This window comes from Podarcis filfolensis, assembly GCF_964270895.1.
Source record: "Podarcis filfolensis genome assembly, chromosome: 13".
NCBI lineage: Eukaryota > Metazoa > Chordata > Lepidosauria > Squamata > Lacertidae > Podarcis > Podarcis filfolensis.
This window is the reverse complement of record NC_139615.1, coordinates 29,027,659-29,041,346: the sequence shown is the minus strand read 5'-3', so window position 1 is coordinate 29,041,346 and position 13,688 is coordinate 29,027,659. Positions and strand designations below refer to the sequence as shown.

The window sequence follows — 13,688 nt, the reverse complement described above, 5'->3', positions numbered from 1 at the left end:
GTACTCTGATCACAATTCCTCTAGTAGGCAATGGGAGGAGGAGGAGAGGCAGTTGGCCGGGGGAACTGAACACTTCCAGGTGTTTACAGCTTCTCCTTCCACCCAACGCAAATCAGGATTCCCAGCTGCATGTTAGTTAGAATGGATAGAGAAAAGTAGTGTGGCAGGTGCTGTAGAAGGAGGAAAACAGCATGCATAAAGAGGAGTCAGCCTCTCTCATGTGCTGCTTTAAATCAAACCCTCTGCGGAGGTACAATGACCCTCACTCACTCTTTGCTATAGAGGTCCATATCAAACAATGACCACCCAGAAATGTGCATTATGCAACATGGGCCTTATCATCCTCCAGGAAGCAAATGGACTGCGCTCAAAGCTCGGGGCCAGAGTTAATGTGGAGGTGGATGCTGCCCCATCATGCGACCTGAACAAAATCCTGGATGAGATACGGAGTCAGTATGAGAGCTTGGCTGAAAAAAACCGCAGAGACGTTGAGACGTGGTTCACTTCTAAGGTGGGTATCCTGAGAAGTCGTCTCTAAGTGGTAATGTAGGACCAGTGGTTGACCTTAAAATGGAGGTGCCTGCCCTCTCTGACTTCTTCTTTTTACCTTCCTGCTTGTTTTAGATGGAGGAGCTGAACCAGCAGGTGATCTCCAGTGGTGAAGAGCTGCAGACCTGCCAGTCAGAGATCATTGAGCTGAGGCACACTGTCCAAGCCCTTGAGATTGACCTGGATGCCCAACATAACATGGTGTGTCAAGAGGATAATTTTTTTGGGGGGGGCTGTGAGAGGATCTTGCCTTGTGTGGTCCAGATGACCATCTGCTACCTCCAGGAGGAACTTTCCATACCTTGTCTGCATAAATAGTTTTCTTGAAAAATAACCTGACATGAATTTTGTGGGAATGTTGAGGAAGGTCAGAGAGGATATATTCATTTTGTTTATTTCTTCCATCACTGGATCGTAGCCTCTTCAAGGCCTATGATTCTTTGAAACTTATTACCTGGGGAGGCCTAGAAACATGAGATCAGTTGACTGTGCATAAAGAAGAGAAATCCCCCTGCTCTCCATTCAAAATTATCTCTCTTATTCCCCTCTCAGAAAAATGCTCTGGAGTGCACCCTGCAAGAAACGGAGGCCCGCTATAGCACCCAGCTGGCCCAGCTCCAGTGCCTGATCAGCAACATAGAAGGTCAGCTAGGAGACCTCCGGTGCGACATGGAGCGCCAAAGCCACGAGTACAAGATTCTCCTGGATGTCAAGACACGCCTAGAAGCAGAGATCACAACATACCGACGTCTGCTGGAAGGAGAAGATTGCAAGTATGTATAACTCAAACGGGCATTGCGTTTGTACAACTCCATTTTAGGCTTGTTGTTCTTTCTACTGTTTACTATTAGATTCTAATGAATTATTGAGTATCACTTTATTTTGATATAAGTAGTTTATTTTAAAGTTATTGTGGCTTTTTTGCATTGTTATTATTAATGTTTGATGTTTTATTATGTTTTTATGTGTCTTGGAAGCCGCCCAGAGCAGCTGGGGCAATTCAGCCAGATGGGTGATGTATGTATGTATAAATAAATAAATTAGTTAGCTAGCTAGTTAATTGGTTTGTTAGCTAGTTAGTTATTATCAAGCATTAGACAAAGTGAGGTCTAAAAGTTATGAAGTTCTCTCTGAGGTGGTAAATCTGTGTGTGGACTGTACAATTTCAGGTGGCAGGATGGACTGTTCCAACAAACAAATAACAAGTTTCCCACAAATAGAAAACTACTACTACTACTACTGCTACTACTACTAATAATAATAATAATTTATTTATACTACGCCCATCTGGCTGGGCTTCCCCAGCCACTCTGGGCGGCTTCCAACAAAAGATTAAAATACAGTAATGCATCAAATATTAAAAGCTTCCCTAAACAGGGCTGCCTTCAGATGTCTTCTAAAAGTCTGGTAGTTGTTGTTCTCTTTGACATCTGGTGGGAGGGTGTTCCACAGGGTGGGTGCCACTACCGAGAAGACCCTTTGCCTGGTTCCCTGTATCTTGGCTCCTCACAGTGAGGGAACCTCCAGAAGGCCCTCGACGCTGGATCATCAATCAAAATTGCCACCTGAAGATGTCAACTAAAGTGTCATTTCAAACTGAATGTGGGGTTCCCACTTGGGAAAAAGATCTGAGGCATTCTAATTTCTCAGGACTTCTTGAGGAGTTGGTTTTTTTCTTAGAACCTCAGAAAAAGAAGACCACTTTCCAGAATTTTCTCCATCTATTGTCCACCATTTTCATGGTGGCTACCTTCCACACACCTACCCACCCAATGCCCCAGAATGCCACAAGGCTAATGCATTGCGGAAGATAAAAAATGCTGACCAGGTGGAGAATCTGCTGGAGAAATTTGGCAACTTTTTGTGGTTGTTATTGCCATTGTTGCAAGTGGCGGTGACAGCAATGGTGCTGGCATCCTGGCTGCCATTTTGCCTTCATCAACACCTGGGACTTAAAGCATTATGCGAGCCCTAGAAATGTGGTTGGATTCCAAGACCCAGGCAAGATGGTCAGGGACCAGGGTTCATGGGAGCTGTAGTCCAAGAAGACCCGGAATGCAAATTGTAGTCTGACAGACTACATGTAGATCTCCTCTACTCAATAAAGTTGTGACCTTAGTTAACTCAGCAGCAACAGGAAGCAGTGTCTTCCTGTTTATTCTGTGTGTGGACTCAGAAATTAAGGGGCACCACCGTTGCTCCTATTTGGGAAAAGATGGGGAAAATTTTAAGGGGTGGGAGGACAAAGGGCAGCTTGATGGGATTAAGCATGTTGTGCCAAATTTCACCTTCCCATTTTCACCCCTAATCTCTTGGCAACCTCAGGCTCCCTAGGGCTCCGTGTGTGCCAGAATGTCCCCCTCCAGTCTGTGCTCCGGTCCCCCAGATCACCAAAAAGATTCGCACCATCACAGAGGAGATTAAAGATGGGAAGATCATATCATCTCGGGAACAAGTCCAGCACCTCACCCTCTAAGACAACAATACATCAAAAAACAAAGCCAATCCGTCCAGGCAGAAGGGAGAAATCTTCATTCTGTTATGCCACTGCACATATTATCAGGCCTAATATTCTGCTTTCTTGATTGTGCCTCAGTACTTTGGTGCCTATGTTAACTTTTCAAATCAAAGAGTCGCTTCACTTCAACAGTGATTCAGCCACTGGGATGAAATATCAGCATTTTCAATAAACCTTTGTTTGTCTTCCTCCTATCGCATGGAGAAATGTTGGCTTACATTGTCTTTCATTTGTGCTAGCCTCTATCATTTCTTGCTTAGAAGCTACACGTGTTGGTTATTTTACTTTATCTGACAAAAGGATGTGTGCCAGTTATAGCATCAAGGACAAAAACTTAATAGTGTGATCTTGACCATGCCTATCTATCATCTGAACCAGAGTCTTCCCAAAGCCAATACTGGGCCCCTGAGGCAAGGGGCATGACATTATCCTTCTGGCCTTGTAGCTACAGTGGTACCTCGGGTTAAGAATTTAATTTGTTCTGGAGGTCCGTTCTTAACCTGAAACTGTTCTTAACCTGAGGTACCACTTTAGCTAATGGGGTCTCCCGCTGCCGCCGCGCTGCTGCTGCGCGATTTCTGTTCTCATCCTGAAGCAAAATTCTTAACCCGAGGTACTATTCCTGGGTTAGCGGAGTCTGTAACCTGAAGCGTATGTAACCCGAGGTACCACTGTATAGGCTAGAAGAGAAATGAAATGCCTATCTGAGACTATCATAGTACCATGGCTGGAAATTCTCAGGTGGATGCCTGATGACTTGTTACTTTTAATCTGCCAAGAAGCCCCAGTACTTCACCTCTTGCCACCTCCATCTGAAGCAGTTCTTCAGGCTCTTCCCCTAAAAGAAAAACTTGCTCAGGCACAGTCCTACATCTTCCACAACACTAAAATAAATGAATTTAACAATCCTGAGTTGCTCTCATCCATTGGAATGTGATGCTCACTGATATACTTCCACTAACTAGGGACATTCAAGCACCAAACAAAATAACAATAATAATATTTATACCCCGCCCATCTGGCTGGGTTTCCCCAGCCACTCTGGGAGGCTTCCAACAAAAGATTAAAAATACATTAAAATGTCAGACATTAAAAACTTCCCCAAACAGGGCTGCCTTCAGATGTCTTCTAAATGTCAGATAGTTGTTTATTTCTTTGACATCTGATGGGAGGGCGTTCCACAGGGCAGGGGCCACTACCGAGATGGCCCTCTGCCTGGTTTTCTGCAGCCCCCAAACGATGAACTACTTCTGTTAACATTTGTATCCATGAAATTCTAAGTACTAATGCAAGAACACATTGTCTATATGCAAAATGCTGTCCAGCAATTTCCCAGTCTATAAATGTACGGATGAAACCAAAGGGAAGGCTGTGAAAGACATTCCTTTCCCAAATTATTTTTTATTAATTTTCCAAATCATTACAAACCAAACCAAATTAATTTAATTTAATGCAAAATCAAGTTTCCCACTCCTGTTCCGAACATATGATCATCTTCATTTCCTCACATTGCCGCATCATTTCTTATTTAGAGTTCAGCTGACAACCTTCACTAGCCGTTAAACATTCTTCCAACTGGCCACGTTTTTCAGCTTACAAACAGCACCTCCGTTACATCTTAAAAATAAGTAATCTGTTTCACGTGTGTAGTCCTTCATATACATTGATGTTCCAGACCTGGTGTGCTGTTAGAGTTAATTACTATCTTCCATTGTTCAGTTATTTGCAGTGTTTATCTGGATGGTACAAGGTTGCATTCCATTCCTTCCGCTGTTTACGAACTAGTGTACGAGCTGCGGCCATAAACAACTCACAGAGTGCATATCCAGTCTCTGCCATTAAAATTCTGCTCTGGAGTTTTTCCTCAGCACACAGTTAAAAACAAGATCTTTTCTCAATTTCAGCCTCTTTACTAGATCTGTCCGGCAGCCATTCATTCTTTTTTCACTGCACCAACAGCACTCCTGGTCCAGTCCAGGGATAATTTTAAATAAAGTCCATTCAGCCTCGGTCAAGGGGGGAGGGCGTAGTAAAACCTTGTTAAATTCCTTGTTGAGCATAAATCAAAAGCCTCCCCCCTCTTTCCCAACTGTTGTAAGGATTCTCAAGTTTCAAAAACCCCCACATTCAGATACCTTCAAAGATCCAATCTGAGTCCTTTCAGCAGCTGATTGATTGCAGCCCATGGATATGCCCAGGGCGTCTCTTGATTAATACCAATTGTCCAAATTATGGAGAATCAAGCCAGGGACAGATCTCATCCATGACAGAGACACACTCCCAGGTCACACCTGCTCTGCCTTATGAAAGCCATTCCTAGTTACTCCACAACTGATTGCAGACAGTCTTGTCTAGATCTGGCAGTGGGATGTATTGAGATGTAGCAAGACCGAGGACAGGCATTTGGGTGGCTTGAGTGCACCAAGCCTTGCTGAGAAAGCCACCTAGTACAGAAGACTGCTGAATGGTTCATCTGAGACCAAATGAGCAGAGATCCTTTCCTAAGAATCTGCCCACAAAAGATAATTCAAGGTTCGGGAATGAGAAGGGCTGAGCAAAACAGTGACAGTGAGACATAATAATAATTTATTATTTATACCTCTCCCATCTAGCTGGGTTTCCCCAGCCACTCTGGGCAGCTTCCAACAAAAGATTAAAAATACATTAAAACATCAGTCATTAAAAACTTCCCTAAACAGGGCTGCCTTCAGATGTCTTCTAAATGTCATATAGTTGTTTATTTCTTTGACATCTGATGGGAGGGTGTTCCACAGGGCGGGTGCCACTACTGAGAAGGCCCTCTGCCTGGTTCCTTGTAACTTTGCTTTTCGCAGTGAGGGAACTGCCAGAAGACCCTCAGAGTTGGACCTCAGTGTCCAGGTTGAACGATGGGGGTGGAGACGCTCCTTCAGGTATACTGGGCTGAGGCCATTTAGGGCTTTAAAGGTCAGCACCAACACTTTGAATTGTGCTCAGAAACATACTGGGAGCCAATGTAGGTCTTTCAAGACCGGTGTTATGTGGTCTCGGCAGCCGCTCCCAGTCACCAGAAAGAAAGAGAGGCTCTGGGGGGAGCTGTAACACAGAGAAATTAGTGTGAGTTTCAAGCGGCCTCTTGCTCTTTTGTAGACCAAGGCATGACAAAGAACTTCTTATAATTGACCCAGGGTCCAATAAGAAATTGGGGGTGGAGCCAAGCTTAACATGTGGAGAAGACAGCCTACTCATAATGGGCTGTGTCCAAACTAATGCGGCAGTCCTAACTTATCAGGGAGGAAGCCTCATCAACAGTACAGGTAGGGGAGAAATTAAATTTGATTCTCATTTAGAGACAACTGACCTAATTTGCGCTTTCTGAAACAGTACAAGGACCAAAAACACAGCCACCCTTCAAAGTTGCACTTCTTTGAATTTTGCAATGCAGTTTTTCAGTCAGGTAGCATATACAGAAAATGTATATATACTGGGGTAGTGTCCATAAAACTGCATATATTGTTGAAAATGGCATGCAAAATGTGTTATTTTAAGGGAAATCACTTTGCAGAAATGTGTACAAATGTATCCATTCTGAGAAAATGTGTCGTGGAGTTTTTGTTTTGCTTTTAAATTGCAAACTGAGGTAGAAATTTAAGACTGGTGAAACCTTGGAAACTGAGAGAAACCAAAATTGACAGATTGGTACTATCTCGATTTAAACGTAATGGGATTTACTTTTGAGTAGACCTGAACAGACTTGCGCTGTAAGTCAATGGGACCAGATAGTCACAACTTCATTCCTGTTGATTCATAAATGCAACTAAGGCCACATTAACACTGTACTTTTAAAACATCATTATACCACTTTGAACAGTCATGGCTTCCCCCAAAGAATTCTGGGATATGTAGTCTGTTAAGGATGCTAAGAGTGGTTAGGAGGAGCTACAGTTCCAAGAATGGTTTAACAATCAGTCCCTCATCCCAGGAAACTCTGCAAATTGTAAGGATTCTGTGAGGGGAACAGGGACCTCCTAACAACTCTGAATGCCCTTAACAAACTACATCTCCCAGAGTTCTTTGAGGAAAGCCATGGCTCTTTAAAGTGGTATTGTCAAAGAATGTATGGTGTGAATGTGGTCTAACTTAGCCTGGATCAAGTCTTAACACACCAAGGCAGTTTTCTGCAGCAGCTGGTGGTAGAGATGCCAGGAAGGATCCCTGTTTGAGAAGAGCCCGTCTTCCTGACTCACAGATGACAACCGATACAGGAAGCCAGTGCACACACCAACCTCAGTCCCCTGCTGTTTTCACCCGTGCTGTACTGAACAATTGCTATTTATAACGTTTCCGTGTATCATCCCCGCTCTGGCTTTTGTCTTCTGCACCCCCTACTTCCAGATCTGTGGTATGTGAAGCATTAATGAATGGGGGAATGCATCGCAACATGTGCTCGCGTTTCTTTTCCTTACCATTAAATAAATTTAACTAGCCTGTACAGATGTGTGGAGTAGGCATGGGGAATATCAGTTCAGTGCATGTGGCTTTTGATGAGAACGAAGCTCTGACAGCCCCCTGCATTTAAAAATTATGTGCTGCAATTTCTGGGCACAAAATGATTTAATTTATAGCAGATTGGAGATTGCCAAGATGGCGACGAAGGTAGTAGCTTAGTTAACTTCGTCCGCTTTTAGATTAAGTTTTAAGTAGTTTTAAGTAGTTTTTAAGTAGTTTTTTCTTTAACCCCCTCTGGCTTTTATTGTTTTATTGTTTTAGAATAGGTTTCAAGCAGTTTTAAGTAGTTTTTAAAACCCCTCTGGGCTTTTATTGCTTTATTGTTTTACCTCCTGACTCGAGCTTTAGCCTTGCTGCCTTGCCGCACCCCCCGCTGTGCATCTGGTGCTGTGGAGCTGAGTAATCTCCTGAAACGAATGAGTGGGGAAGGGAAGAGGTCTGGCCTGACTCCCCTGCCGTGAAGGGATCCCCCGTCACTGGAAAGGAAAACTCAAGGTGGGTGATCTGAAACTCCGAAAAAGGGTTGAAGCAAGTCCCCTTCGAGTCCCGCCTGTGCGAGTAAGACCGTCTTCAGCAAAGCAGGCTGATAAAGAGGCTCGGCTTGGAAAATAATTACCATCCTTCACCTTATATCAATTAACCCCCAGCTTCTATCAGCTTCTATCAGCAAAAGGACACTGGAAGCTGACGGAAGACCTCTCAAACCTTCCTCCCTTCCTCCCTTTTCCTGCTCCACCAAAGAAACATATTGAGAATCAGTGCTTGCTGATGAGGCAAGCAGGAGAAAGCTGCAGATATTCCCACATTCATCCATCGGTCCTACAAATTAGGTAGAAACACTTGGGGACAACTGGCTTTCTAATTGGAAGACAACTACCCAACATGGTTCTCACCAGAAAGATATGTAAGGAGTTGGGTATCTTGCCAGATATGCCACTTAGCCCCCCGGGACCCGGAAAGAGACAAAGTAAAATTATAAACTATTTCCCTAAGAGAGAGGAATGCTTGAGCGAACAAATTGAACTAATTATTGACGAAGTCACTCCTCCCCCCCCTACTTATCTCGAACGGTCGCATTACCTCAAAGAGCTTCAACAAAACTCTGGAAATACAAATTCCCCAAGAAGCTTGGCGCAAGAGCTAGCTCTAGCGGAGAAACTTGAGGAAAATATTTCTGTCACCTGTAATCAGCGGCCCCTGGCAGAATTAACAACACGCCACCAAGACCAGGCGCCCACTTCTAAATATACTCAAACTGAACCGAGTGATGGCCATTTTCAGGCCCACCTCCAAGATATAAATATAGACCTTTTCAACATAAAAAATTACTTGTCAATAACAAATGGGTTATTGCTGACCCTTGTGGAAAATTTTATTCCCCAACCAAAAGAGACAACAGCAACTGATGCACCCCAAGTGCATAAACCAGATGAGCTTGTGCACAACCCAGATGAACCTGTGAAGATGAGACAAGCAGTAACAACCAAGAAATTGCAAAAAAATAGACCAAAAGCCAGGGAAAAGAAAACTAAGAATATTAAAGCAACAAGGAAAGTAAAGATAAGCCGACATAAACAATGGCAGAAATTATTTAATCTACTCCCATCGGACTCAAACAAATCTGCTGCACGAGATAAAAAAGAGAAAGGCAGGAAGGGGAAAAAGAAGTCATCGCCACAGCTAATGGCCAAGATGGCATCTCCGAGCCATAGTTCAGAACTAAATGGGAGGATGGAAGCAACGTCCCACAGCTCTGGTAACAGTTCACTCAGTGAGCTAGAATCTGGGAGAGAAGTGGTCCCTAACAATGAAGGCAGCAAACCGCTTAGCAAACAGAGAAATGGGGACGATGCAATGCCCAATCGCAATGACAACATTATACAAGATGGGCAAGCCTTTACCCAGGCTAGATGTTGGAACTTGACTTTAAATCCCCAAAAATTGGTATTTACAAACTTCCCAAAATCAAAGGGCTTCCTTTCAGGGAAAGATCGAAGAATGAGCTCCTTGAACATTCTGAATGATATATTGCCAGGAGCAGTAAAGCCTTATGACATTACTTCTGTAGATTATTTGCATCATGATGGTTGCTCAATGAGAGCAATGATTACATTTAGAGATCAGAACCTGGCCAGGTTTATCTACAGATCAAGATATATATTCTTAAAGGCCCAGATAAAAATTCTCAGATTTTTTGAAAACAAGGCTCCACCGAATCCCCTTCTGGAAACTAAACTTGCAAACCATAGTAAGGAGAAACAACCTCCCAGAACCTGGCCTGGTCTCCAGAAACAAGAGCCTCAAAAACTAAAAAGGAAAGATGCTCACCTGCAAGATCTGCGATTTCAAGAGAATGAAGATGAGGACCTTTTCTCCGTGGAAGAAAATACCTTAATTAGGCAATTTTGCCATTTTCCATCTCCAATACAAACTGAAATATTAGAAAGACTAGATTTGCTAAGAGTTAAGCTGGCTGGGAGAGATATAAATAAGGAAATTAATGTGGACGCCCACAATAAGGACCAGACTTCCTATAATTTGAACCCTATACAAGAACAAAACCCAGCGGCCTGTCGGCCACGTTACCTTCAGACAATGGCTGAGATTAACCTACCTCCAATCAAGGAAGCCCAGCACACTGAAGAGAACACTACACCACCTCCAACAAGGAGAACCATCCCCAAGGTGAACTCACCAGGCTCTTGGGACAAGCTGAGGTACCTAGACGAGGCAGAATTAGGCCATAATCAGGTACCGGAAGAATACTTACGGAAAGAGATAACACACTTCAAAGGCCCGGTGACCTCTAATGTCAGTATTCAACACTTAACAGCCGAAACTATAGAACACTTGGCTAGTTTGCCATGTATGGAGAGTAATGGGCCGGTTCATATAAGAGTAATCCCTAAAAGCACCTTGGGAAATAATTGACAAAGATCAGACCAGAGGCAAACACCAGCCGGCTCTCTATCTCCGCGGAAATTCGACATCATTAGGTATAAACAGACTCAATCCTCACCCACAAATCAAGAAAAAGCAGTTCCTTCCTTTAAAGACGCATCCAATCCTTCCCAGAGCCTCAAAATTGTCTCCTGGAATGTTAACGGCTGGGCGACAAAGCGAATGGATCCTGAGGCAATAAACTTCATCTCTTCTTTTGATATTGTGTGCCTTCAAGAGACCTGGTCCCAACAAAGTATCGCTTTCCCTAATTATTGCTCCTTTAGCTCCTGTGCTCGTAAACTAACCAACAGGGGTCGCCCCCAAGTTGGCCTCGCCTGTCTTATTTCAACCAACTTATCCCTCACTATTTGCGAGGAAATTAAATCTTCCCCTTACTTTCTCACTATAAAGATCCATCTTCCAAAGACCAAAAGCCCATGGTTGATAACTACAGTATATCTGCCCCCAGTAATCAATGATTTCGACCGCAATGAAAGGTGGTCTGAACTTTCGTCTTGGCTCCATGACCTCCAAATAACTAACCCAGGACTTCCCCAAATCCTCTTAGGTGACTTTAATGCAAGAATAGGTCCTAACGACGATGATATATTATCTCCCGCAGCACTCTTGGACAATCCCCTGCAGCCCCCCTGGGGAAACAGATGCTCTCTTGATCCTGTGACAAATGCGTCGGGGAGGCTGATGGCCCAATTGGCCATGGAAAATGATCTTTGCATTGCGAATGGTAACATCACTCCCTTGTCCTCGCAGCAGTTAACGTGCATCACTTCCCGGGGAACCAGTGTGGTCGACTATATTTTATTGTCGCCGGAGCTATTCTCAATTTCTACAAAAATGGAAGTGGCTGAATATTTTGGTGGTGACCACCTCCCATTGACTCTATTGTTAAACCTAATAGAGCCATTTTCAGCCCCCTCAAACTATAGTTCTACGGCACAAAGTCACCCAGTATACAAAACAAAGAAATGGACAAGCCTCAGTTCCTCTCTAGCCCTGGACATACAAAAATCATTTGATATGTCTGCTGTTCTTTCTGACCCAATTCTGCCCGCTGACCAATATCGGAAATTAATTGATGCTTTCTCAACAACTTTCACAACCACCACCTCGCCTATCCACCAACGCCTCTTCTCTGAATCACCTTGGTTTGACAAGGAATGTAAAGCCCTCAGAAGGCGAATTAGGAAAATGGTCAGAATCATCAAATTTTCCAACGACCCCCAAACCCGTGTAAAGCTCATAGATATTAAAAGGACATACAGAAACATGATTCATTGCAAGAAACAGCAGCACATCCTAGAGGCTTGGTCCACTCTTCGTTCGGCTGTAGAGAGGCATGACTCCCGCTCCTTTTGGCGCTTAGTTAGACCTTCGGCACCACTCAATTCAGCTACCCAGATTTCCGCTGACGAATGGATTGCCTATTATTCAACCAGTTTCGCCTCTCCAAATCATCTCGTAGATCTCCTTCACCCCCCGTCGGACTTCTGTTCCAGTTCTCTTAGTCCCACTTCTTCAATAAACTTTACCTCAACTCGCATCTTCAACATCATAATGACCATGCGAAGGAATAAGGCCCCCGGCCCAGACATGGTCCCGTTGGACCTTTTCCTGACTGATCCTATTTGGTGGAGCGAACAGCTGACTCCTGTATTCACCGCTATCTCCTCCGCCCTAGACATCCCCGACTCCTGGAGAGAAGCTATAATAGTTCCGATCTTCAAAGGCGGCCAGCCAAACATCCCTAGGAACTATCGCCCCATTAGTTTATTATCTATTCCGGGAAAAATATTTGCCGCTGTTTTACTGGAAGAACTTCTTTCATGGGTCCAGGAGAGGAACATTCTACCGCTAGAACAGATTGGCTTCCGAAAGTCAGCATCAACCATGGACCACTGTCTAACTCTTTATCACCTTGCCAGTAAATACACTGCACCAAGGCAAGGCCACTTATTTGCCGCTTTCATGGACCTGGAGGCCGCCTTTGATTCCATTCCTAGGCAGAGATTATGGTCCAAACTTGCCCGTCTGGGAATTGATCCACACCTCCTCTCCCTAATTATTTCCCTTTATTCAAACACCACAGCTTGCGTCCGAAGTGGTCCCAACGGCTCCCTTACCACCCCATTCCCAACGGCCAAGGGCGTCCGACAAGGTTGTCTCTTGGCCCCTTTACTGTTTAATCTCTATCTTCATGATGCAATTTCCCCTTTGAAGCTAGCAACTAAGTATCCACCTCACTTAGCAGGTCACCCCGTTGCTTCCCTTTTCTATGCAGATGATGCTGTCATCTTATCCAGAACAGCTGCGGACTTGGCAAATGCAGTTAATGCATTTATCGCCTATTGTAAGGCGGAAGCTCTTAATATTAATTATAAAAAATCGAAAGTCCTTCACTTCACTCGTTCTCGCAAACTCAAGCTGGAGCCGCTTAAGATCACAGGTGGCTACTTAGAAAAGGTAAAAGCCTTTAAATATCTAGGCTTAATATTCACTTATAATCTCTCCTGGACTACCCATCTACAATCTGCCTTTTTCGCCGCAACCACGACCTCCAATGCCATTGTCCGATTTTACCACCAGAAGGGCGGCAAACACCTTCCAGCAGCAATTCAAATATTTAATGCCAAAGTTGTTCCTAAACTATTATATGGCTGTGAAGTATGGACTACAGCAATATCAGGTAACTTGGATCGCCCACTTCATATGTTTCTGAGATCTCTTTCCAGTGTCCCGAGATGCGTCTCAGGTGCAGCCCTACGACTTGAGTTCGCCCAGCCCTCAATTGTAAAACGAGCATGGTGTCGAGCCATTTCCTATAGCTCCCACCTACTAGCATCGGATGCTCGAATTAGAGGTGGTTTTTCCAATCTGATCCTAAGAGATATTCATAATTCCCCTTGGAAAACTACAATCAACCTCAAACTCCGCTCTCTTTTTAATCTGAATTGCAAAACTGTTCTTAAATTAGAGTGTATCAGTCCGGCGGCCCTACCTTCAATTAAAAAGAAGTTACAGCTACTTGACTTCTCTAACACAGCTGCCGATGCAAGAGGGCCGTGTTCAGGCCTAGCCCTAGCTATTCCTCCCCCTGAAGGAATCCCTCTATACTGCTTCACAATTTCTTCGGAGGCTAAGCGAAGGGCCTTTACCTGCGCCCGTCTCAACT

The 13,688-nt window shown here is 44.1% G+C and overlaps 1 protein-coding gene across 1 annotated transcript in view; it reads left to right on the top strand.

The window, feature by feature from the left end:
* Nucleotides 1–13,688, top strand: part of LOC310748664 (uncharacterized protein) — a 31,252-nt gene that overhangs the window by 7,497 nt on the left and 10,067 nt on the right. The window contains exons 5-8 of the mRNA XM_083584512.1: nt 350–511; nt 625–750; nt 1,102–1,322; nt 2,875–3,022. Coding sequence (XP_083440638.1) covers nt 350–511; nt 625–750; nt 1,102–1,322; nt 2,875–3,022 — 657 coding nt within the window. The remainder of the gene's footprint in view (nt 1–349; nt 512–624; nt 751–1,101; nt 1,323–2,874; nt 3,023–13,688) is intronic.